General features: G+C 46.1%; 2 protein-coding genes across 7 annotated transcripts in view; both read right to left on the bottom strand.

The window, feature by feature from the left end:
- Nucleotides 1–17925, bottom strand: MRNIP (MRN complex interacting protein). Of its 4 annotated transcripts, none has more exons than XM_060095048.1 (8): nt 17644–17925; nt 15513–15572; nt 9235–9323; nt 5223–5298; nt 3832–3989; nt 2406–2493; nt 2029–2130; nt 1–658 (listed from the first exon to the last, which is right to left on the bottom strand). In XM_060095048.1, the coding sequence occupies exons 1-8, from the start codon at nt 17707–17709 to the stop codon at nt 170–172; spliced, it is 1128 nt and encodes a 375-aa protein (XP_059951031.1). In that variant the 5' UTR covers nt 17710–17925; the 3' UTR covers nt 1–169. The 4 variants fall into 4 exon arrangements, with proteins under 4 accessions (XP_059951031.1, XP_059951033.1, XP_059951032.1 ...); XM_060095050.1 differs by having other exon boundaries at nt 15301–15572; nt 17644–17681; XM_060095049.1 differs by lacking the exon at nt 15513–15572.
- Nucleotides 17926–21478: 3553 nt separating this feature from the next.
- The window catches only part of TBC1D9B (TBC1 domain family member 9B), a 45154-nt gene continuing 42105 nt past the window's right edge, over nt 21479–24527 (bottom strand). For 2 of the 3 annotated variants that reach the window (XM_060095054.1, XM_060095053.1), the window contains 2 exons: nt 24080–24186; nt 21479–22773 (listed from right to left, as the gene is read on the bottom strand). In XM_060095054.1, the coding sequence (XP_059951037.1) occupies nt 22087–22773; nt 24080–24186 (794 nt within the window). In that variant the 3' untranslated portion in view covers nt 21479–22086. The remainder of the gene's footprint in view (nt 22774–24079; nt 24187–24527) is intronic. The other variant, XM_060095055.1, reaches the window with a different exon arrangement.

The following is a 24527-nucleotide window of genomic DNA, read 5'->3' on the forward strand; positions in this document are numbered from 1 at the left end:
TCTGTTTGATAGTCATGTTTATTGTTGGTTCTTGGTAGTTCCCATAAGTCATCCTTAGTCCTACTATTTAAAAGCAACTTGGGGAGCCCTGTTTCCAGTGGCACAGAGATCAAGTGGAGAAGGGCTCACTTAACAAATATGTCTACATTAGTAACACGTTAGTTTCAATTCACAGATCGTCATCAAAGTCCTCTCCGGTTTTAAAGAGGTCACACAGTCGCACGAGTGAAGAAGGCTCCTGCATCCCTTTGACCGAGGGCCCACCCTCTGCCCAAGGGCCTGTGCCCCCTGACTGCTCGGGGGTCTTTCCACAGAGCCTCTTGGGCTCAGGCGTGGGAGTGTGTGTAGCCTGAGGAGGCTGGAGTGCACCAAGGGTCCTGCAGAGGACTCCTTCCCTTGGGGTCTGGGTCCTGGGGGTCCCCTGCTCAGTCCGTGTTGCCCGGGCTGGCCTGGGGCCTCTTTGCAGGGCGGTCAGGGGCTCCGTGTCCAAATGTGAGCTGTTTCCAAGTGGCAGAAGAAATTGTTCCCACTTAGGAGACACGGTCCTGACGTGCTGGGCAGGACACGGTGGTTCCCCCCGAGGAACGACGAGCTCCCTGGTGTCCCAGTCCTCATGACTGCTTCCTTCTTTGACCTTCCCTGTCAGGCCAGTGTGGTCCTGAGGTGGAAACACAAGATGATGGCCCTGTTCTCCATTCAGAAGAATGCCCAGCAGGCTCAAGGGACAAGGAGAGGAGGTCCTGTGCCTGTACTAGTCCTTGACTGTACCTCTGGGCGCTGACACTTTCTGCTCTGCTGTCTACTATTCTGTAGCCTGGCAGGCTAGGGACATGCCTTGATTTTGAGGTTTAGCAAAGCATAGCAAATAAATAAATGCCCTCTCCGTCACTCCAAATCCTCTGCCAAATTCCATGACCAGGCTTCCCAAAAAAGGAAGATGTTCTCATGTGATCAAGGGATGTCATGGGGACCTTAGCATCAGGTGAGGGAGTGCCTGAGGGGTTCGAGCAGGAAGGGCCCTAGAGACCACCTGGAAAGACCATGTGCTCATTGCCAGGCAGCTGGGAAGGTCTCTCTAGAACCATGTTCAGGGTTTTGAAGCTGTAGAAGTGGCTGCACAGAATACCCCAGGGGATATGACAGTGACAGAGGCCTGGCTTCTCCCTTCTACCTCAGAAAACGAGGATGCATTGAAAATTGGGCTTCACTCCTAGAAAAATGGTACAGATGAACCGGTTTGCAGGGCAGAAATAGAGACACAGATACAGAGAACAAATGTATAGACACCAAGGGGGGACAGTGGCGGGGGGTGGGGGGGTGGTGTGATGAATTGGGCGATTGGGATTGACATGTATACACCGATGTGTATAAAATGGATGACTAATAAGAACCTGCTGTATGAAAAAGTAAAATTCTAAAATTCAAAAAAAAAAAAAAAAAGAAAAGAAAATTGGGTTTCACTGCCTACAAAGGAATTTGAAAGCAATGACAGGAGGGACCCTGCATCACCACCCCCAGGCAGTATGGAAGAGGCTGTGGGCAGTTGTTAGTGATTCACGACCGCCAGTTCTGCCACTGATGTGCTGTGACCTCAACTGAACCTTCAGCAGCCTTAGCTCCTCACCTTCAAAACCAAAGAGGCTTGTGGTGAGAATTAGTGCATAAAAAAATGTTTAGCTCTGGGACTGGTACATCAGTAACTGTCACACTCATTATTCTATAGTTCGGAGATTCAGGGCCACATCCTCACCTGGGGGCCACATAGCTAGTTAGCAGCGACACCAGAGTTTGACCGCTGCCTCTTGGCTTTGGACGGGCACACTCCACTACTGTGAAGCTGGCCAGGACGACCCTGGCCTATGTTGGGGCGTGGCAGTGACAAATGCCTGGCAGAGTTCCTCTGCCTGGGTGCCTGTGGCATAAAGCAAAACCTGCATTCTGCAGCCTGGAAGGTCTGCTAGGTTTGAAGGATCAGGAACAAGAGCAGGTCCTAGGTGAAGAGAGTGCCTCAAATGCACAAGAACCCACCTGGATAAATGAAGGTGACAGTTCCTCAGAAACCCAGGGCAGGTCCCAAGCTGAACAGTCTGACAAAGACCCGGTACTCCATGCAGAATGAAGGGAACGGTCCTGATGCAGAAAAGCCCTACTGGTCAACCTTGATTGCCTCCAAGGCATCAAGCTGCCCTTTTGACCCCGAGTTAACATCAGTGACAGGAGGAGCGTGGCAGGGAAACAGTGCAGGCCAGAGAAAGGAGTTGGCTTAAGACACAGAAAACAAGACACCCACGTGGGAAGTTGGGCTTTTAGGGGGTGTAAGTCTGATACTTTAATTTGTCCACAAAACAAGTTAAAAATCCTGCATCTGCTTAGTGGACACTGGGACACTGTCCTCAATCACTGACCTTCAGGGGCTTCAAGGTGACCTCACAGTTTCTGGTGTCCTGGACATTAGGGCTGCATGGAGGCTGGACTGTGCTCTGGCTCCATTTCCTGGCAGAGGGAAAGTGCTGTCAAGAATCCAGTCTTTCTTGTAATTACAATGGAAAAAAATCTCAAAAAGAATATATATATACATATATAAATGTGTGTGTGTATATATATATATATATATATATATATATATATATATATATATATATATATATATAGAACGGAATCACTTTGCTGTACACCTGAAACTAACACCAAATTGTAAATCAACTATACTTCAATAAAAATTTTAAAAAAAAGGACCCAGTTCTACCATTGAACAGTGGCCCTCAGTCTGACTTGGTGGTCACCTGGTCTGACACCTAGCACAGGTAGGGACCTTGCCATCCCTTATAGCTTACCCACTGGCTGCTCAGCTTCTGCCCCACTGCCAACAGGTTGCCTAATGACATCTAAGGCAGTCCATTTCTCTGGTCTATAGCTTGTAGTTGCTAGAAAGTTCTTATTCTGAACTGGAATCTACCTCCCAATAGCATCTGCCCTGGAAGAGCCATCCTAATCTAGATGAGGCAGTCTCTCAGAAAACGCACTGAGGGACTTCCCTGGTGGTCCAGCAGTAAAGAATTCGCCTTCCAATGCAGGGGACATGGAAATTAGGACCCCGTGTGCGATGGGGCAAGTAGGCCCGCACGCCACAAGTACTGAGCTCACACACCCCAAACTACAGAGCCCACGCGCTCTGGAACCCGCGCACAACTACCGAGGCCACACAACCTGGAGCCTGCGCGCCACAACTACAGAGAGAAAACCTGCGCGCTGCAAATAAAGAAGAGAAAGCCCACATGCCACAACTAGAGAGAAGCCCGTGCACCACAATGAAGGGCCTGGGTGCCACAACGAAAGATCCCCCATGCCTCAGTGAAGATCCCGAGTGCTGCAACTAAGACCCGATGCAGCCAAAAATAAATAAAATAAATAAATAAATCTTAAAAAAAAAAAAAAACCTCACTGAAATGCAGATTAAGACTGGAGAAGAGACCCATGAAAGTCAGGTCATTCCTGCTCTCAGCTAAAGGTTCCCAGGCCTGTCGGTTTCTCTGGCCCCACTTCACTTTCTCAACCTTGCCCTTAAGTTCTTCCCTGAGATCAGTGCAGTCTAGATGTTCAGAATTAAGTGAGCATCATAAAAGACGCCCCCACTGGAATCCTGCCTAGCCCTCACCTCTGCACTGGCTGCACCTGGTGCCTGGCCACGCCAGAGGGCCTGCAGTGATGGCGCCTGCTGGCTCACATCCCTCAGGCTTCCTGCTGACCACAGGAAGCTGCTCGTCAGTCCCCCCAACTGTAGGTCAGCGAGGTGGGCATGGGTGAGGGCTGGATTAGCTACTAGCTTGGCACCTTTTTCTAGGCAGGCCTGTACTGAAGGGAGGGTCTGGCTTCTCTCTGTTGGATGAGGGCTGTCTGTTGAAACACACTCCTCCTTCTTCCAGCTGCAGTTCTTTGGAGTCCCTTTCCAGATACTTCAGCCAGCGGTTCTTTGAGGGCTGGAGTTTTTCCTACAGGATTGGGAAGTAAGTTTATTCTCAGAGTTGGAAAGCAGACACCTTTACTGAAAATCTCCAGTGCAACTCTGAGGCCTAAGGGCCTCAGGACCCGTGTCTACACCATCACCAGGAAAGGAATTTGATTGGAAGGTAACGGGGGACAGATATCTTGAATGGAGCACACTGGCACACACTTCGGGAGAGCTGCAGGTCACAAGAACTTTACCAAGAACTTTGCAAATGTCCACACTCCCTGGCCCAGTAGTTCCAAATGAAGACAAAGGCATAAAGATGCTCAAAGTGTTACAAATAATAGCAAATATTTATAGTAGCAAAAGTTTGCGAACATCCTAAATGCCCAATAAGGGAATAAATATTGCCATATCTACTATATTCTGCAGGTACTTTTTAGAAATGAAAAGAATTGAAAGCTATGTAGCAACATAGAAGATATGATGTAAGTGAAAACTCCAGGATGCAAACAAGTGTTTCTTACAGAAGGAATGATGAAAGATTGTCTGTACGTAAAGGAACTGGAAGTACGGACCCAAATATGCAAGAGCTGATGTGTTAGTGTGCTTACGAGCATCCCCCCTACTTATTGATATAATAAAAATATGAACAGCACCTGGACAGTGGGCGTTGCCAGTGTGATTCTGTGAGCAGAGGTGGGACTCTGCCAGGAAGCCTGTCAGTTGTTCCCACTCCCCGTCCCTGGCAGGACGCAGTGTTCTGCGTACCCATGGCGTCACCTACTCAGTCACTCCAACCCTTACATGCACTGCCCATCCAAACACTGACTGAGTGCCTACTTGAACCAGGCCCTGGGAATGAACAACTGGATGTAAGCCCTGCTGTGGGGCTCAGTCTGGAGAAAGGGAACATGGAAACCCAGGCACTTCACAACAGCATGCCTTCCCTACCACACGTGTGCTGAGAGCTGAGGGACGAGGGGAGAAGCACGAGGAGGTCAAGTTCAAGCTGGGTTCGGAAGAGTTCACCAAGCAGCCAGAAGGAAACGCTCTTTTCACACTGTTGTCATTACTTCACACTGCTGTCGCCACACACGTGACGGGGAAAGGTGTATTCACTCGTGTGTGCCCTGTAGCTGTAAGCCAAGTGCTCATCATTCGGCGACATCAACAAGCATTTGCTGAAGAAATGAGGAATGAATGAACAAATGGGACCCCCCTCTGTGACAGAGCCGGCTCAGGCATCTGGGCCGAGACGGTGCTGCTGGCTTACCTGCAGGCTTGCAGGCACAGCCTGCCGAGGACGTGCATTTTCCTCCTCGTCGGCATTTATGGATTCTTCCAGAGACCTTAGGGAAAGATGGAACAGTTGTCCTTTGTAAAATGACCAGGAAGATGAAGGACAATGAAGATGGCAATGGCGAGATGCACGGACTTGACGTGGATATCAAAGCCGGTTTAGGGGAACTTAGAACTTATCTGTGTTGTTTCGATGTGATTTGGTAATCTTCCAGCAGTTCAGAAGGCAGAGGGACCATCTGTTACTTGGAACAAGAGGAAAAGTGACACAGGGCAGAAGTGGCACTCTTAACCCAGAGACCAGAGTTTGCATCATGGCTTTGCCAATGACTGGCTGTCACTGACAGTGTGACTCTGGGTATTATCACTGTATCCCAGTTTCCGTATTTACAAATGGGGATAATATTGCAAGGGTCACTGTGAAGATAAATGAGACAATACATGTGCATGTGCCCTGCTCAGTGCCTGAACAGAGACTAATGTCAGCTGAACTCATAGCACAGAGTCCCTCCCATCAGCAATGGAGATGTCCCCATTGCACAGGGTCATATGAGTGTCCTTACAGTTGTATTATATCTCAACCACTACAGGAGAAGGCATTTTACTGAGCTTGATGTGTCATAGTGACTTCATCCAGCCTCCCAGGGACAGCAGGGCTCTTTTACCACATAAAGCAGAGTGAGGAGCTGGAACCTTTGCAGCCTGCAGTAAGGCTGGATGGCCAGTGAAAACATTCATAGTGCAAGGACTGAAGGTTAGCACCAAAGCCACACCCACCCATGTCAGACAGGGTTGTTACATCACACAATCAGATTGGAGCTCTCGCTAGAGAATTACAATGAGAGCCCCAACTCTACCAAATGTGAGCACCTCTACCTCAGTGTTTTCATCTGTAAACAGAAGCCAATTATCCTCACAGGGGGATGAGGAAGATGAAATAAGATTACGCATATGGGGCTTCCCTGGTGGCGCAGTGGTTGAGAGTCCGCCTGCCGATGCAGGGGACATGGGTTCGTGCCCCGGTCCGGGAAGATCCCACATGCCGCGGAGCGGCTGGGCCCGTGAGCCATGGCCGCTGAGCCTGCGCGTCCGGAGCCTGTGCTCCGCAACGGGAGAGGCCACAACAGTGAGAGGCCTGCGTACAGCAAAAAGAAAAAAAAAAGATTATGCATATGAACTGCCTACCGTGCCACATGGTCGATACTCCAATGTCCAGGTGAGCAGTGTCCTAGCAGCTACTAGCCAGAACTCTGCTCACCGTACTGTGATTCAGGAACTCAACTCCGTCAACTACAGAACATCTCTCAGCAATATGAAGGTAATGGTCTGTCTTCTCGCTTCTAATGTTACCCCTGAGAAGCTGGGTGTCTACTGTTCTTGTGTAGGTGATCTCTCTTCTCTCCAGCTACTTTTCAACTCTTCCCTTTGTCTTCCATGTTCTGCAATTTCATTATGTTGGTGTGTCTAAGGGCAGATTTTTTGTGTCTTTTAAAATTAACTTATTGAGGTATAATTTATAATTAATATACACTAAAATGTACCAGTTTAAGTGTACAGTTAGATGAGTTTGGTAAATTTTATCTTTGAACCTATTACTCCCATCAAGACATAGAAAAAAAATTTATTGAGATATAATTAGCAAGATATAGAAAATTGTCATCATCCCAAAGTTCCCTTATATGCCTTTGTAGGTGATTCCCCCTCCCCAGAATACCACTCATCCCTACAGTATGTGGTCTTTTGTGTCTGATTTCTTTCACTTAGCAATGTTTTTGAGGTTTGCCCATGTTGTTTTTGTTGCTGAGTAGTATTCTATTGTATGAAAATACCACTATTTGTTTATTCACTTGCCTTTTTTTTCATCCTTCATTGAATCTATTTATTTTATTTATTTTTGGCTGTGTCAGGTCTCAGTTGTGGCACGTGGGCTTCTCTCTAGTTGTGGTGTGCGGGTTTTCTCTTCTCTAGCTGTGGCACGCGGGTTCAAGAGCATGTGGGCTCTGTAGTTTGCAGCACACGGGCTCTCTAGTTGAGTCGTGTGATCTCAGTAGTTGTGGTGTGCAGGCTCAGCTGTCCTGTGGCATGTGGGATCTTAGTTCCCTGACCAGGGATCGAACCCATGTCCCCTGCATAAGGCGGATTCTTTACCACTGGACCACCAGGGAAGTCCCTTCATTTGCCTTCTGATGTTATCTATATGTCTACTCTTTCACCAAAATCACACTATCATCTTGATTGCTATAGTGTTATAGTGAATCTATAGTGAATCAGGCTGTAGAAGTCCTCCAGTTTTGTTCTTTATCAGAATTGTTTTGGCAATTGCATTTCTATATAAATTTTAGGATCAGTTTGTCAATTTCTTAAAAAAAAAACAAAACTGCTGGAATTTTGATTGGAACCTAATGGCAGACTCTACAGATCAATTTAGGATGAACTGACATCTTAACAATATTGAGTTTTCCAATCCATGAACATGTCGTATTTCTTCATTTAGATCTTCTTTAATTTCTCTCAGCAATGTTTTGTATTTTTTACCGAAAATTTCTTGCACATTTTTGGGTTATGTTTATCCCTATGTATTTTATTTTTTGATGGTATTATAAATGGTATTTGATTTTAAAAATTATTTTCCAACTGTTCACTACATTTATATAAAAATAAAATTTAGTTTTGTATGTTGACCATGTATCCTTGTGATCTTGCTAAATTAACTTATTAGTTCTAGTAGCTTTTGTATAGATAGGCTCATTAGGATTTCCTACATACACAATGTTTTCATCTAGTTTGGGATTTATTGTGTTTCCTGAATCTAAGCCCTTTGATTCTGGAAAATGTTCTGTTCATTTCCCTGCTAATATTGCCTTTGTCCCCTTCTCTTTATTATCTCCTGCTGGAACTCTTCTCTGTAGCCTTCATGTCTCTGAACTTATATTTTTGTCTTTCTATGCTGCACTGTGATTAATTTCTTCAGATTGATCTTCCATTTCACTAATTCTCTCTTCAGTTGCACTTGATCTGTTTAATGGTCCACTAAACTTTTAATTTCAATGACTATACTTTTCATTTCTACAAACTTTTTGGTTGTTTTTTTAAAAAAAACTGGTTATTTTTTAAAGTCTCTTGCTCCTCATATTAGCAATCCCCCTCTTTTAATTTCATTAAATATATTAAACATGAAATATTATGTATTCTGAACTCTTTGGGGGTCTGACTTTTCTGTCATTTCTGCTGTCTTTTGCTCATGGTGACATACTTCCTTAAGTAAGTTAAATGATTTTTTAACTTTGGGTATATGCTCCTTGGAACTGTATATGTGGGAATTCTTTGATACCTGGGTTGAAGATGTATTGCTCCAAAAAGGAGCTGCATTTACCTCTGCTTCCTGGGACAATTTAAAAATAAGTTCTCAGCTTGAGACTTTTCACACAGCATGTGTAAAAGGCTTAAAGGCCATGTGACAGATTCCTTGTGCTTATAAAATCCTGGAGCAGTATTTCTCTTCTTCAGTCAGTGCCAAGGTCAACACAGGCTGGGTCCCTGCTATGGAGGGGGTGCATTTCTAGTTCATTTGTATGCTGAGGGTGTAGTCCTTTGGGGACTCAGCTTTATGTGGTGGTCTCCTCTGGACCTTCCCACAGTGAACAGACCCTCGGCTTTGTCTTTGTCTCCTGCTTCCCTCCCAGATGCATGGAAGCTGAAGGGCAACAGGTTTCAGTCGCCTCAGCAGCCCAGCTGCTTATTCTCTGGATTTTGGCTTTTGCTTCATTTTTGGCTTCTGATGGTTACTTACCTTCTTGTCATCTCTTCAGTGCATTTAAAATATTGTGGCTGGCATTTTAAATTAATTTCAGTGGGAAGACTGTTCAATATCTAATTGCCATATTGTAAGACATGGAACTCTAAGGAATTTCTCCATCATAGACTTCCACCATCCACTCAAGATAAAAACAGGGCAAGATAACCATGCCTCCCTCAAATTACTATACCTGAGTGACATCTCTGAAATCTGTCCCTGCAGCAGATTTAATTTTTGGACATGGTGTCTACAGTCAGCACCAGAGCCCTCACCGTAAGCCTGAGAAACAAACAAACAAACAAAAATATCAAGTTTAAAAAGTGATGACAGAATGCTGAGAAATAGATCCATTAGAGCTGCAGCCCCGGGAGGATAAAACTGTACCTCGCAAGGCCCAAAGCACCATGCAGGAACCCAAACAAAGACTGCTGTTTCTGCAGTGATTTACAAACTAACAGTCTCAGGGACTAATAGTTTCAGTCTATCTGGCTGCCCACCATCACCCTGAACTTTATATATCAAAGCCAAACTCAACCCAAAATCCCACACAAATTGGTTAATGGACATAAGGAATTCAGAAGAGAAGTAACGCAAATTGCCAATAAACATATGAAGTGATACACCTCACTCACTCACAATCAAAAGAATATGAAATAGATGAGATACATTTTTTCACTTAGCAGTCACTCATTTGTTCAATAAATATTTATTAAGCACCTATTATGTGCCAGGCCCTGACCTAGGTAAGGACAACACAATACAGGAATGGACAAACACTACTGTCATCATGGAGCTCACACTGTAGCGAGAAGAGACAGATAATAAGCACATAAGTCACCATATGGCCATCAGATGGTGAGAAGTGCTTCTGAGGAAAGTAAGGCAATGAAGCGGGGTGGGGCAGAGTGGGGACACAGTAGACAATTTTAGATGTGTGATCAAGAAGTCAAGGAGTGGACCACTGAGAGGGTGACATCTGAGCACAAAATAGGAAGATAGGCGGAAACAAGCCACGTAGATACCTGGGGGAAGAACATTCAGCAGAAGCAATGAAACGGAAAGGAGTGCAAAGACCCTGAGCCTGGCATTTTGGAGGAACGGTGAGGAGGCCAAGTGGCTGGAGCTGAGTGGTCTAGGGGGAAGATGGTGGGAGAGGAGGTTTGAGAGTGTGGGCCCCGTTACAGGCAGTCGGCCTTACAGGCCTGAGATCTGCTCTGCTGTCTCCACCTTGAAATTCTTAAGAATCTTTGAACTTGTGTAAGTACAGTCTGATAAGATAATGAAGCATGCTTGCGAGTCGTGGACACCAAATGTGTCCACTGTTTCTTGTCACTCCTCTTGCATACAGCATGTCTGATGACTGAGGAGCACAGAATTGCAGTGAACTCACAAGGTGTGGGAGTTCAGTGAGACTCCAAGTTCAGACGGTGTGTACAAGTCTTTTTTTTTTCCCCCAAAAGAGAACATTTACTACTTATTTTTTTCCTCATTAGAACTTTCTTTACAGCAACACAAAGTAAAGCACAACCAAAGTACATGGTGGGCAACATGGCCTGTACATGGCCTGAGAGGCCAGGCTTTCCACTGGAATCAGAACTTGCTTCAGTTGCAGAAAGGAGGCAAGGGTATTCTAAAAAACATGAACAACCAAGGAAACGTGTCGTATCTTTTCTTACTCCTGTTACCTCCCTAGAATAGCCTATGCTGAAAATAATAACACAGGGAAAAAAAAGGGAAAGATAGGGCAATCTTTCCCAGTTCCTTTTCCTCTCAGTACTTCCTTACTCATCAGTGAGCTAAAGGTTGAGAGTATGGGTGGAATGTGCATGTATCAAGCAGTGAAGTAAAAATAGTTAATTTTCTGCAACATCTCCACTGTTCTGGTAGGAATGAAACATGTAGGCATGTATGAGCTACAAAATAAAAATTGTGCAATTTTGATGATTCTACGTATACACCAAATGCTCTTATATTACTCTGCATATGTTCCGCATATGTACTAAATGCTCTTTGCATTTATAACCGGTGTTGCACAATATAAATGGTGTTGCACAATTTTAAATGTTAGTTTTTCTTTACACAGGAAGATACTAAATAGTAAATTTTAAAACTAGTAAATAAAAGACATCAGGAAAAGTCAGGAGACCATGAAACAAAGGAAAAGCTTAATATTCTAGTACCTTTTTTTTTTTTTTTTTTTTTCCCTGTGTTACGCGGGCCTCTCACTGTTGTGGCCCCTCCCGCCGTGGAGCACAGGCTCCGGACGCGCAGGCCCAGCAGCCATGGCCCACGGGCCCAGCCGCTCCGCGGCATGTGGGATCCTCCCGGACCAGGGCATGAACCCGTGTCCCCTGCATCGGCAGGCGGACTCCCAACCACTGCGCCACCAGGGAGGCCCTCTAGTACCTTTAATAGCAGTTTTTTTTTTTTCTGCTTTTGAAAAGGGGCCCCACAGTTTCATTTCACACAGCCCCATGCCCCAACCTGGCCCTGTCTGTAGGAGCATGAATGTTGCTCTAACCTGGAAGGTCTGACATGATCTTGCATATGTTTCCGTAGGACCCTGCAGCTGTGGTGCTGAGACTGTATGGCAGACGCAGGTGACCAGTCAGGAGGTCGTGGCAAATACTGAGGCAACTCAGACCACGGTGGTAGCAAGTGGGCAGAGTCTGGGTATATCCTGAAGGCAGGGCCGGCAAAATGTGCGGATGGATCAGATGAAGAGTGTGAAAGAAAAGGAGGAATCAGGGATGAGTTCAAGGTTTGTAGCCCAAACAACTAGAAAGAGGGACTTGGCACTTAAGAGTTGGGGATGACTGTGGGAAGAGCAGGTTGCTGAGGGTAAGGTGAGGGCTTCGTTTTGGGATACAGGTTTGGGATGCCTCTTAGATATCCAGCAGAGCGGTAAGTGGTTGGAAGCATACCCAAGTTCAGGGGCAGGTCTGGGGTCTGAGATGGACATTTGAGAATTGTTAGATTGTCTCATCTCAGATGACCAAGGGAATGAGTGTAGCTAGACAAGAGGTCAAAAAACTGAGAACCAGAGTACTCTAAGGTTTAGAAGACGAGGAGATGGGAAAAAACTAGCAACGAGGGTGGAAACACAGCCAGGAAGACAGGAGGAAAACCAGGAGCAGGATGACGACAAGTCCAGATGAAGACAATGCTTCAAGGAGGAGGAAGTAACCAACTCTGACAAATGCCACCAATAAGTCAAGTCACTTGAGGACTGAGAACCAACCATTATTTTTAGCAACACAGAGACCATTGCTGACTTTGACATGAGCAATTTTAGCGGACTGGTGGGGGCTGAAATCCCGTTTGGGGAAAGTTCAAGTGAGAATGGGAGGAAAGGAACTGGAGAGGGGAAAGGCAAAGTTTAAAAAGACTGATAACTGACTATGGCTGCCAAGAGGGAGTGGGTTGGGGGAGGGATGGATTGGGAGTTTGGGATTAGCGATGCAAACTATTATATATAGAATGGATAAGCAACAAGGCCCTACTATATAGCATAGGGAACTACATTCAATATTCTGTGATAAACCATAATGGAAAAAAATATGAAAAAGGATGTGTATGTGTGTGTGTGTGTCTGTGTATACACACACACACACACACATGTATATGTATATAAAAAACTGAATCACTTGGCTGTGCAACAGAAATTAGCATAACATTGTAATTCAACTATACGTCAACAAAATAAATTGAAAAACAAAATTCTAAAATGACTGACAACTTACGTCTGGCATAACTGGTAGGGTGTATGCTCTCCTGCATAGCAGAGACTGCTGCCTGAATACTGAAATGCATTCTCCCCTCATCTGGGAGCAGACTAGACTACATTTTCCAGTCTTCCTTGCAGTCAGGTGTGGCCATGACACTAGGTTCTTCCCAGTGGAATGTAAGCCCCTTCCAGATCCTTCCTGGGTAGCTCCTCCTTTGAGGAGCAAGAGGCAGTGGGAGACAAGCCTCAGGGAATAACAGAACCTCAAGATTACAGGTGCCTGGGTCCCCGGATGACCCTACCAAGGACAGCTGCCCTGCTGATCTCAATCTCTCCCAGGAGTGTTACAAGAGCAAGAGAAACAACTTCTATTGCGTTAAGCCACAATTTTGGTGTCTGTTTGTTACTGTGGCCTAGTCAGTCATAAGCCATATACCACTGCACAAGCATGGGGGTGCTGAGAGGAAGGCAAAGCTTCCTCAGGAATTCAGAAATACATGCTGACATCTAAAACAAGCAGCAGTCACAAGCTATGAGCCAGCCCCTGCCTTCTGAGACCCAGTCTCAAGGTAGGCCTCAGCAGCTACACTTACTGACAGATGACCAAATTGTCCCCACTCCCACCCATCCCAACTGACTGGACCAGCGGTGGACATCTGAACCATCCAGGTCAATCAGATTGTTTCTCCCAGGAGTTTATAATTGGGACTCAGCTATTCCAGTTGGTTTGAAATGAGATTCTGTGGTCTGTGAGTGGAGTATGTTACTGTGAACTGGGAACAGAGAGGAAGGGAAGGAGAGGAGATAGGGAGAGAGGGAGGAAGGTATAGGGAGAAACTGGGTGAAGGGAGGAGAAGGGAGGGAAAAGATGATGCTTGTGTTGTTGGCAGCTTTTCAGTTCTTGGGGTTGGTTCTTCAAGGGGTCAAGGATGAAGCTCCTTCCTTGGATCCCCCCAAGATACCCCATTACCTTGCCAGTACATTTTAAATTTTGCTGAAATGTTTTTTTCCTATTATTTGCAACTGAAAGAACCTTGGTCAAAAGAATTCCTCTGATTTAACTTCTAGGAATTCGTCCTAAGGAAATAATTGGTCAAGTGAAGAAAGAGGTATTTGTAAGAAGCTTCATTGCAGAGTTGTTCGTAACAATGAAAACTAAAATCAACCTACATGCCCAACAATGTTGGGTTTGTCACTTACTCATTCAACAAACATTACTTGAGCAAGCACTGACTGTGACAGGCACTGTGCTAGGTGCCAAGAGTATATCAGCAAAACATACAAAAAAGGGTATATAATTGTCCATCAACAGATGAATGGATAAAGAACATATGGGGTGTATGTATGTGTGTGTGTGTATACAGACATGGACACACACACACACACACACACATATAATGGAATATTATTCAGCCATAAAAAAGAATGAAATATTGCCATTTGCAACAACATGGATGGACCTAGAGTGTATCATATTAAGTGAAGCAAGTCAGACAAAGGCAAATATTATATGATATCACTTATATGTGGAATCTAAAAAAATAATACAAGTGAATTTATTTACAAAACAGAAACATGCAGACATAGAAAATAAACTTATGGTTACCAAAAGGGGAAGAGGGGGAGAGGAATAAATTAGGAGTATGGGATTAACAGATACACACTATATGAAATAGATAAACAACAAGGATTTACTGTATAGCACAGGGAACTACATTCAATTTCTTATAATAAACTATAATGGAAAAGAATAAGAAAAAATATGTATAACTGAATCACTTTGCTATACACCTGATACTAACATAATATTGTAAATCAACTATACTTCAATTTTTTAAAAAAGGGTATACAAGTAAAATAGGCAAAGCCTCTGTTCCCATGGAATTTACAGTCTCAGATGGACAATACTCACATAAACACACTCGCCTATATTTCTGATCAGGGTAATGAGATTAACTAGGGGAAGCCGCAACAGTGAGCACAAAGGCCCTAAGAGGGAAGCAGATTTGGGTTGTTTCAAGGTCAGAAGGAAAAGCCCCTATGGCTGAAGGAGGAGAATGATGAGATGAGGCTGGAGAGGTGGCATCAAGGGCTGGAGCAAGTGAACAAGGGGCTCAGTGAGGACCCTGTGATATGAGAGATCAAGTGGGTCAGTAAGTATGGACTTGAAAAGAACTGGGATGCTGGGTGAAAGAATTGGGCTAATAAGAGCAGTTACAACATGCTCCCTTCAGTCCCCATGCTCTTTCATCTCCTGACTACCTTCACACCCTGCCTGCCCCCTCTCACACCCCTGCATCTACCAACAGCTGTCTGCCCATCCCCAGTTAGGTCTGATTACTCAGTTATCTTCTTACAGACCCCTGTACTTTCCTCTAATTTTGCTCAGTCTAGTTTTGAATTACGTGTGTGTGTTTTAAGTTTCTCATCCTGTTCCACAAGAGCAGATCGGTGAAGGCAATAACAACATGGTCTTACCTTTCCTTGTGTCCCATGCCTGCATACAGAAGCTACTCAGTAAATACTTACTGACTGAATAAAAAAAGGCAGGTAACTTTCCAGGCACTGCTCCATTCATTTCGCTTCCTGAAGGAAGATGATCTTAGGGAGCAGGAGCGCTATATCCAATGAACTTGAGCCAATAATGGAACACTGGGTTCCATGAGAAATATGCTTCTGCAGGGCTGGGTCCCACTTGCTTCCTGGTATGGGTATTAGACACTCTGCTGCTTGGGACTCACCCGCAAAAATGACTGCTTCTCTCCACAAGCTTTGCATGTCCATTTGAGACTCTTTTTCACCTACAATGAAATTTCAGAATTATACCTAAAGCAATTATTTGAAACAGGTGGAACTGGATCAGAAATAATAAAGAGATCAGTGGAAAAGAATAAAGAGTCCAGAAACAAACCAACACATGTATGAAAATTTAGTATATTATACAGGTGAAGAAAGAAGAGACTATTTAATAAGTGGTTCTGGGAAACTGGCTATCCATATGAAACAAAATCAAATTAGATCTCTACTATCTGTGGTTCTCAAAAAAAAATTCCATGATATTTCAATTCTTGATAAATCTGACTAGATGGATTCTCTCTTAACATAATAAAATGCCTTACATCCAGCTCTAAAGCTGCAGAATCACCATCAGCATTCCCATGAAAGTCAAGAACAAGTCAAGGATCTGCACTATTATTTATCATTTTTTCTGGATGTAGTAACTGATGGAATTGGAAAAGAGAACATAGCAAGAGGTATGAAAATGGAAAGAGAAAAAATACTATCCTTATTTATGGATGATATGATTTATTTCTTTAAAACCCAAGATAACTAAATGAAAAACTACTAAAACTAGTAAGACAATTTAATATAGGGGCTAGGTAGAAAATTAATATATCTTCAAAAATTAATATAGCTTATAAGCAAACATCTACTTAGAAGAGATAATTAAAGAGATAAATCCATTTGTAAAGGCAACAAAGAAAATGTTATCAAGGGGCACCAAAACTTTTTTAAGAGATGGAATGAAATGCCATGCTTGACATCACAAAGATGTCTCGGTTGATTCATAAAAATTAACATGATTAATATGATCCTAATACAAAAACCATCAGGGCTTTTGGGGAAGTACCTAAAAGGATTCTAAGGAGGACAAGCAGCATCTATTACAAATTTTAAGTGGGTATATCCTAAGATTCTACTTCTCAGCATCTACCTTCAAACACCATAAAAATACTGTGTATCTTCCACTGGTACATATGCAAGTAGTAAGAAATGCATTAAAAAAATAATAAAAGGTCTGGAAGGACACACAGTAACTGGCTAACTCTGGGGAATGAAGATACAGAATTCAGAGGCTGTTGAAATTAAATGAGATGTGTGAAACTGCCTGATACACAGCCGACTTGGAATTAAACTGTTAACCCTCATTTCCCACTTGCTGTCAAATCACTTTTCAGAGTTGAAAATGCCCATGAGAACACGAACTACATTATATACATAATAATTTAAAAGTGGAAATGATTCCCATTTATTCTCAACTCCTAGAACCAAAAAAATGAAATAAGTAAAAAGTTTCTAAGCCCCTAAAATGACCCTTACAAAGTCACGGCGAACTTACAGGTGCATACCCAGCCTCTTCCTGGCTTTTAAACATACGTTGTGTATGTTTGTACATACATTTCGTATGCAATTTGATGCTACCCTTCTTCAGGGCACAGCAGATTAGCAGGGGACCACCAGAAGCGGATACAACGACAACCTTGACAGCACCAAGCAGGGAGACAGAACGTGATTCAGGAAAGAACAGGTGAAGTGACATCCCCTAGTTTACGTTTTGAGTCAGGGAAGCATTACGTTTTAGAAACTTCGATTATCCGGTTTAAAGGCGCGAGATTATTTACACTCTGAGGAGGCGTCCAGTCCCTCACTACGGGCAGAGCCAAAGAGTGTGTCGGCAGGGGTGCCCAGTCGTGCTTCAGTTTTTAAAACTATCATTTCCCTGTATTTAAATGAAAGAGCCATTTTGGGGGCTAGGCTCTGCACAGAGGAGGCTGTCCTCTACCCTCAACCTGGTGTGCCCGACCACCCGCCAGATAGAGTTCACGAGGCCGCCTCGGCAGAAACCATTGGCTGGTTTCTGCGAATCTTACAACCACCAAGCAAAAAACGAAAAAAGCCCAGAACAACGTTATGCAGAAGCGACATCAATAAAACCTAGTTCTCAGGACAGACACGGTCATTTGTCCTGGACCCAGACACACCCCGCAACCGCACGAGACGGCGCCCACGCCTGGGGGAGGAGGTCTGGCCCCCGCGACCCCACCTCGTCCTGCCCGCCATTCCCGTGCTCTGAGAAGGGGGAGGCCCCACCTGGTGCGCCTGGAAGAGGCGGCAGCAGGAGCACCGCAACACCCGAACACGCTGAGGAGGCGCCATTGCGACCGCCGTCGCCGCCGCGCGTGCGCCGCGCTACCCTGTCCGCCCTGGCTCCGCCCACTTCCGGCACTCGGGCCCCTCTGGCCTCAGGCACCGCCCCTGGAGAGCGTGCGCCCTGCGCTCCGGCCCACTCGAGCTTCGCCCCTAGTGCGCACTTGGGCCACCGGAAAGCTCAGCGTTGGTTGGCGGTCAGCTGGGACCCCGGGCGACCTCAGGACTCGGGCCGTTATCTCTGCTGCCGAGTCGGGCGTTGTTTGGGGTTTGCGTCAGTCAGGTCACTGGTTGTCTGTCTCAGCCCGAAGCAGTTCCCGTCTCTATCTAAACCAGCGTTTCCGCCGGGCTCCCTGGGAAGATTGAAGTTGCAAGGGCTGGGTCTCCAGCCGCCGCTGGGGGTCCGGCCTTTGCTGGTACTGTTTCTTCTGCTTCTTCAAGTCGGGGAGAGGGAGCCGGAGGGCGCCTCCCTGCTCGGGCCCACTCCCTGGGGCCCACGGTAGGAATTTTCAGGACCTCTGGTCAGAGGTGGTTAGTTAACGTTTGAGCCGGAGCACCGAGAATCCTGGGAAGATAGGCAGTTCACCAACCCTACGCTTCTCGGAGAGGGAAACGGAGACGCCTGGCGGTTGAAAAAGAAACCAGTCCTTACTGCAGTCCCGAAGACCCGCTCTAAAAGGTGGAGCCCAAGTCCCAGTCTGGGCATAGAGGAAAAATATTGCACCCCTCATGTCCCAACCTCACCTTAACGCCAACCCGCCAAGACATTCCCACGTGCCTGACAACATAAATAATCTTGTTAAAAGAAAATTTAAAACGCCCAATCCTGACAAGGATGCTGATAGAACGGTAAAAGGGAAAAACAATCTGGCAGTTATCTCCTAATAATCTGAATCACGCAGATTTATTGTTTATGCAGTAGTGTTAACGGAAGTATAACAGGAAAAAATGGAAATAAGTATTCTAAAGAATGGAACATTATGCAGGTCCATTACAAAGAGTTTGGAGTGAAAATGCTGGCACGTGTGTTGTTGGGAAGCAAGGAGGTTGGTTACAAAGTGTCCATAACAGCAGTTATAGGTGAGACCAGACGTGCGCGGGCAAGGGTTATAAATGGCTTAAAACTTTTAATATTTTCCAAATTTTGCACAATAGCATATATTAGAAAAAAAGCAAATTAAAAAATTATGTTTGAGACTGAATATGCAAACAAAGGGTGACCAGACTCCCTCATCACCCCCCAAACCACAACTTCTACAGCAGTCAGGACTTGGTCCATGGCTGCCAGTTGCCCTCCTTTTTGCACCTCCCCACTTCATCTCAGGACCAACCAAGAGAACGCCAGTTATGCTCCCCAAACCAATTACATAAAACATCCTGCTTCTGGTTAGCCAGCCTGTTTCCCCACTAGCAGCCTCTAATCAGAGCACACCTGAAGCCTTCCCTTGCTTTCACCGTAAGGCCTTCCCACTCTTCTGACTACATTTTAGTCTCTGCCAAACGCAAGTAATGGTGGCTGACTTCTTTTCTATAGCAAGCTCTGGATAAATGGTCCCTGTTCTCATCTGGGTGGTTTTTGTTTATCTCTACATGTCTCATTGTGGCTGAGCTTCTGGCAACTACAAAGAATGTTTTGTGGTTAATGAAGAGAAGAATAAAAATTTCACACGTGGTATGAGTTCAACTTTGAAAAAGACAGATATAGGGAAAAAACACCAAAATAATTAGTAGTCTTAAATACAAGGAAACATTGTTTTCCTACTTTTCTGTTTTTGCCTCCTTTCTGCAATAAACATGTAATCCTTTAAAAATTCATATACATATTTTTTTTTCGTGGAAACTATAAGAATGACTTGAATGGTTTGGTACAACATATCACTTGGTAAGGAGTTTTAAAATATACACTTACGTTTACTTACAGAACACAAATCTATTTAAAACTTTATTATCCATTTATTATTTAGTGTTACTGTTCTTGTTAAACATTTTATCATGCGAGGTTAAATAATTAATGGATGAAAGTACTATTTTATTGTACATTTTTGTACCTTCTTTTATCACGTAAAAAGGATAGTGTCCTCTTTTATGTTGTTTACTTTCTTTGGTATATTCTCAAATTTATACTTCTACGTGGCATATAAAACATTTATTTAAATTCCAGGACTTCCCTGGTAGTGGTCCAGTGGTTAAGAATCTGCCTTCCAATGCAGGGGACAAGGATTTGATCCCTGGTCGGGGAACTAAGATTGCACATGCCACGGGGCAACTAAGCCTGCGTGTTGCAATTACTGAGCCCGTGCGCCGCAACGAAGAGTCCGCGCTCTGTAACGAAAGATCCCGCATGTCACAAAGAAGATCCCACGTGCCGCAACTAAGACCCGATGCAGCCAAATAAATATTTTAAAATTCCAAGTTATTTAAATCTTTCTAATTGATGACAATCAATTTGACTCTGCCAATTTTGTGTAATTCTTATGTATATCTTTACCTAATTTTATTATGACCAAGAACATAGTCTTTTTTTTTCTGGCTGCATCAGGTCTTAGTTGTGGCGCACAGGATCTTCGTTGAGGTATGCGGGATCTTTCGTTGCGGCGCGTCGGAGTCTCTCTAGTGTGGCCTGCGGGTTTTCTCTTCTCTTGTTGTGGCCCGCAGGCTCCAGGACGCACGGGTTCCAGGGCACATGGGCTCTGTAGTTTGCAGCACACAGCCTCTCTAGTTGAGGCACGCAAGCTCAGCAGTTGTGGTGGGCAGGCTTAGTTGCCCCGCGGCATGTGGGATCTTAGTTCCCTGACCGGAGATTGAACCCACATCTCCTGCATTGTAAGGCGGATTCTTTACCACTGGACCACTAGGGAAGTCCCAAGAATGTAGGCTTTCTAGCAATAAATTCTTTGAGATTAATTTATGACAAAGCATGTAGTCAGTTTGTGTAAATACTAGAAAGGAAATTACTTTTTGTTGTTGTTGTCATTAATACAACAGCTGTTCAGTTTCTTTGACGTTGTTTTGCTGCATATTTATCGCGAAGTGACTCGGCAGTTGTAAACAAGGTAAAATCATGGAGATTGTTATTTTAAAACCATCCATATGATCTAAAGAGAGAGAAAATAGATTGGTGGTTCCCTGGAGCTGGGGGCGGGTACACGGATTGGCAGCACATGGGCAGGAGGGATCTTTCTGGGGTGATGGAAATATTCTAAAGTTGAATTGTGGTGATGTTTGCACAACTCTTAAGTTTACTAAAAAATTATTGAATTATAATTTAAAACAAGTGAATTTTATGGTATGTAAGTTTTGCCTCAATAAAGCTATTAAGTTTAAAACCAAACAACAGCCACAGAGATGTTATCTTTTAGTACAAATAAGAGTGATCCTGTGTTGGGGGCAAACGCTGGACATGATGATCGCTCCTGCTGCAAAGCTAAGGGGTCCTCATGGCTTACCCTGTTGCCCGTGTCCCCACAGTCTTCTTTCTGAACCCAAAGGCTTGCTGCAGCCCAGGCCTGAGCACACACGTCCTGCACCTGGACCCAGGCTGTTTATACCTGCAGAGCAGGTTTCCTCTGCTGGTGCAGGTCTTCACAGGCCCTTCCCAGCCTGCATCAGCAGCTTCCATGTCCCCATCCTCCCTAGGGGTCTTGAACCCCCACCTCCTGTGAGAGACTAAGTGTTGGGAACCTCTGGAATATAGCCTGGGCCTCATACCTGCCTGGGGAGAAGCCAGGAGGCCGAAGCAGTGGTTGAGGGTCACATTAATTCTCTATACACAGTGTAGTTTTTAGTTCTTTCAGGGATTTATTAAGGCTTTGAGCATAGTGTGATTTTTAGCCAACTGAAATGAATACAAGGAAATATATCAGGACCTGAGGGATATGCTTTTAAGGTTAATGGTGAGGATGACGAGCTGAAAGAGAATTGAGAGTAACGCCTGTGCAGGCGGCACCCACCCTGGTGCAGCAGATGCTTTCTGCCCGTGTCCCCGGGCCAGAAGCTCAGGCTCAGGGGCTTCTGGAGAGCATCTCGAAGTTCTCACCACTTTGGTGCCCGATAGGCACTCAACCCCCCTACCTGGTGCCAAGTGGCAGGAAAGCCCCCGGAGCACGCAGCTGCAGAAGAAGAGGTGGAGAACAGGGTGTGGCCTGGCCACAGCGCAGGGCAAGCAAGGGCAGATCGGAGAGCCCCTGACACTATGCAGGGGCCAGGAGGTCCAAGGCAGGACAAGGGGGTGGGGAGCCCCTGCCTAGGTCCCAACTGCGACTGTTCAGCCTTCTTTCCATTTACAACTCACTGCTTCTGGGGAGAACCGGAGGAGTGTGTCCTTCAGGAGAAAACAGAACGGGAGGGAGGGAGGAGACAGGGGCCAGCCCCCAGGCCTTGGAGCTCTCAGCCCAAAACCACAGACGGCTCATGGTCACTGGAGGTGCTAAACTGTCTCTCCACCTTCCTCTGGTCCTTGATCTTGAGTCCAATGTCTACCCTCTTCTCAAAGAAGTTCACCAGCACAGACTCCGTCAGGATGGAGGCCAGGATCTGCTCGAAGGAGATGCACCAGTCTGTATCAACGGCACCCCCACTGTGCGTGGTGGCCGCGGGGCTGTGGGCCTCCCCACCCACCAGCACTGTGTCATCAGCCAGGTCCTCACACTGCAGGGAGCCCGTGCTGACCACCGAGTACGAGGACATGGACATGTCGTCTTTGGTTTCATCGTCAGACAGAGGCTGGGAGGGGGAGCCCTGCCCCTCGCCGCCGCACCCTTCACCCACCACCTGGCTCTCCTGCGGTGCTTTCCCAAGGGGGGTGTCTCCACCCGCTTTGGCCTGGGGGTCCCCTGCAGCTGGCAGCTGAAGCTCCTGGGCTGCGTCTTGAGGTGGGTGTGGGGCTGGCGGCTCGCCCTCCTCAGGGGCAGTGTCCCTGGGCTCTCTGCCCGACCATGCGGAGAACCTCCTCCCCACCTCCCCAATGCGGAGCAGCAGGCTGGCCACCGTGGCGATAGCGTGGTACAAGTCCTGCTCCATGGGGTCTTCGCTGAACATGTTGTAAAGCGTCTTGCACAGCTCTATGAACTGCTCCTTTTAAGGGGAAAAACAGAAAAAGGGCAGGGAGATGGTAAAGAATGGGTCAGATTGCCCTCATATCATCCAGACTCACAGTGCTGGCCATTCTGATTGGTGTGAGGGTGTTGTCCCGTTAGTTGTCTCTGTACACCTGTGTCTTGACATGTCCATTTCACAGATTAGGACACTGAGGTGCAGAGAGGGAAAGGGCTTTCTTTGCCAGCTGCCATTCTTTCAGCACATGTAGGAACACTTAGAGTCTCTCCCTGTGTCTATGTCCATTCTGTTAGCAGAGACAGACCTATTTCTATCATACCTTTCCCAACCCAGTGACTACAAGTACTTCTTCACTGTGTTTTAGAATCACATTGAGTTTTTTTTTTTTTTTTTTTTTTCTTTTTGCGGTATGCGGGCCTCTCACTGCTGTGGCCTCTCCCGCTGCGGAGCACAGGCTCCGGACGCGCAGGCCCAGCGGCCATGGCTCACGGGCCCAGCCGCTCCGCGGCATATGGGATCCTCCCAGACCGGGGCATGATCCCGTATCCCCTGCATCGGCAGGCGGACTCTCAACCACTGCGCCACCAGGGAGGCCCCACATTGAGTTTTTTATATGTTTAATCGGAAGCGCCTTCAACTCTCCTTTATGAAGCTCTTTAGAGAGTGATGACAAGGTAAGGCAGCTTGGGTTGGTTGAGAGGGGTGAAGAGGTCAGGTTCCAGGTCCTGAAACCATATTTAGGCTTCCTGGCCTGAGAAGGGATGAAACCTCCCTCCACGGGCACCCAATTCTTCAGGCCTGTGGATGAGAGAGCACCCAGATTGCAAGGTCCCCCTTCGGGCACAGCAGACCGTGGTCAGGCTGCAGCTCAACAACTGCCTTTGGTTAGATGTCTGTGGTCCTGGCTGTAAGACCCTTGGCAAGATGCCACGGTCCTGACGCAGAGACCAGCAAACAAACATCGGGTGGTGGGTCGAGCGGGCCTGGGAGGAAGCAGAAGCACTGTGATGTTGTCTCATAAGTGGTGGTGTGAGTCTCTGCCTTTTGAGGCTAACCTTCCCCAATGCTCCTCTGGTTCACGGGTACCAATTAAACCACAGCAAGTCATCACCAGCGGAGTGTTCTGGACAAGGCCCTGAAGCAACTGACCCCTTGTCCTCCTAGAATAGTCACTGACTGCTGCCTGACTAGAGGTTCTAAAGGTAGGCAGGAGAATCCCTACATTCCAGGGGGTGCTGGGACGGTGGTGAGGTGCCGGGTGCGAGGGCTCAGCCTTGGTCAGAAATTTCCAGAAACATCTGTTGCGTGTTCTGATTGGGCCTACCTGGTTCATCTTGGGCAGATCCTTAATTGTCTCCTTCTGAACCTCTTTCTCCTTGGCCCACATTTGAAGGTAGTGCCGATAGTCGGGAGGGCTGGTTCCCTTCTCCTCTGCAAGTTGGGAGAAAAAAATTAATCTCCATCTGCCAAATGAGAGGAAGAGGGCTGGGGGCTGGTAGCAGGGGGTAAGTGGGTTTAGGTATTGTCTGGCATGGAGTTACCTGGGCCCTATTACAAAACACCCCGGCATCTGGGGAGGTGGTGATAGGAAAAAACACCCTAGAACACTCATGGGTCTCCCCTGAGTAATGCTGAAGTAGGTCTGAGCTAAGCTGACGAGGATGGTCCCAATCTGTCTTCCCCAAGATGGTGACAGAACCATGCGGAGGCTGGAGAGAGAGTGGCATGAGAAGGAGAGGCCGGCTGGGAACCTAGAGGAGTCCTGGCAGGAA

The sequence above is a fragment of the Mesoplodon densirostris genome, chromosome 3 (genome assembly GCF_025265405.1).
Source record: "Mesoplodon densirostris isolate mMesDen1 chromosome 3, mMesDen1 primary haplotype, whole genome shotgun sequence".
In the NCBI taxonomy this organism is placed as follows: domain Eukaryota; kingdom Metazoa; phylum Chordata; class Mammalia; order Artiodactyla; family Ziphiidae; genus Mesoplodon; species Mesoplodon densirostris.

What these genes read in the sequence shown, in the direction of transcription:
- MRNIP (XM_060095048.1), bottom strand. Translation starts at nt 17,709, where the DNA reads ATGGCGCCTCCTCAGCGTGTTCGGGTGTTGCGGTGCTCCTGCTGCCGC. An exon ending in AGAAGCAGTCATTTTTGCGG is followed by an intron (nt 9,324 to 15,512) that starts GTGAGTCCCAAG and finishes TTTGTTTCTCAG; the next exon opens with GCTTACGGTGAGGGCTCTGG. An exon ending in TCACCTTGAAGCCCCTGAAG is followed by an intron (nt 2,131 to 2,405) that starts GTCAGTGATTGA and finishes TTTCTGCATCAG; the next exon opens with GACCGTTCCCTTCATTCTGC.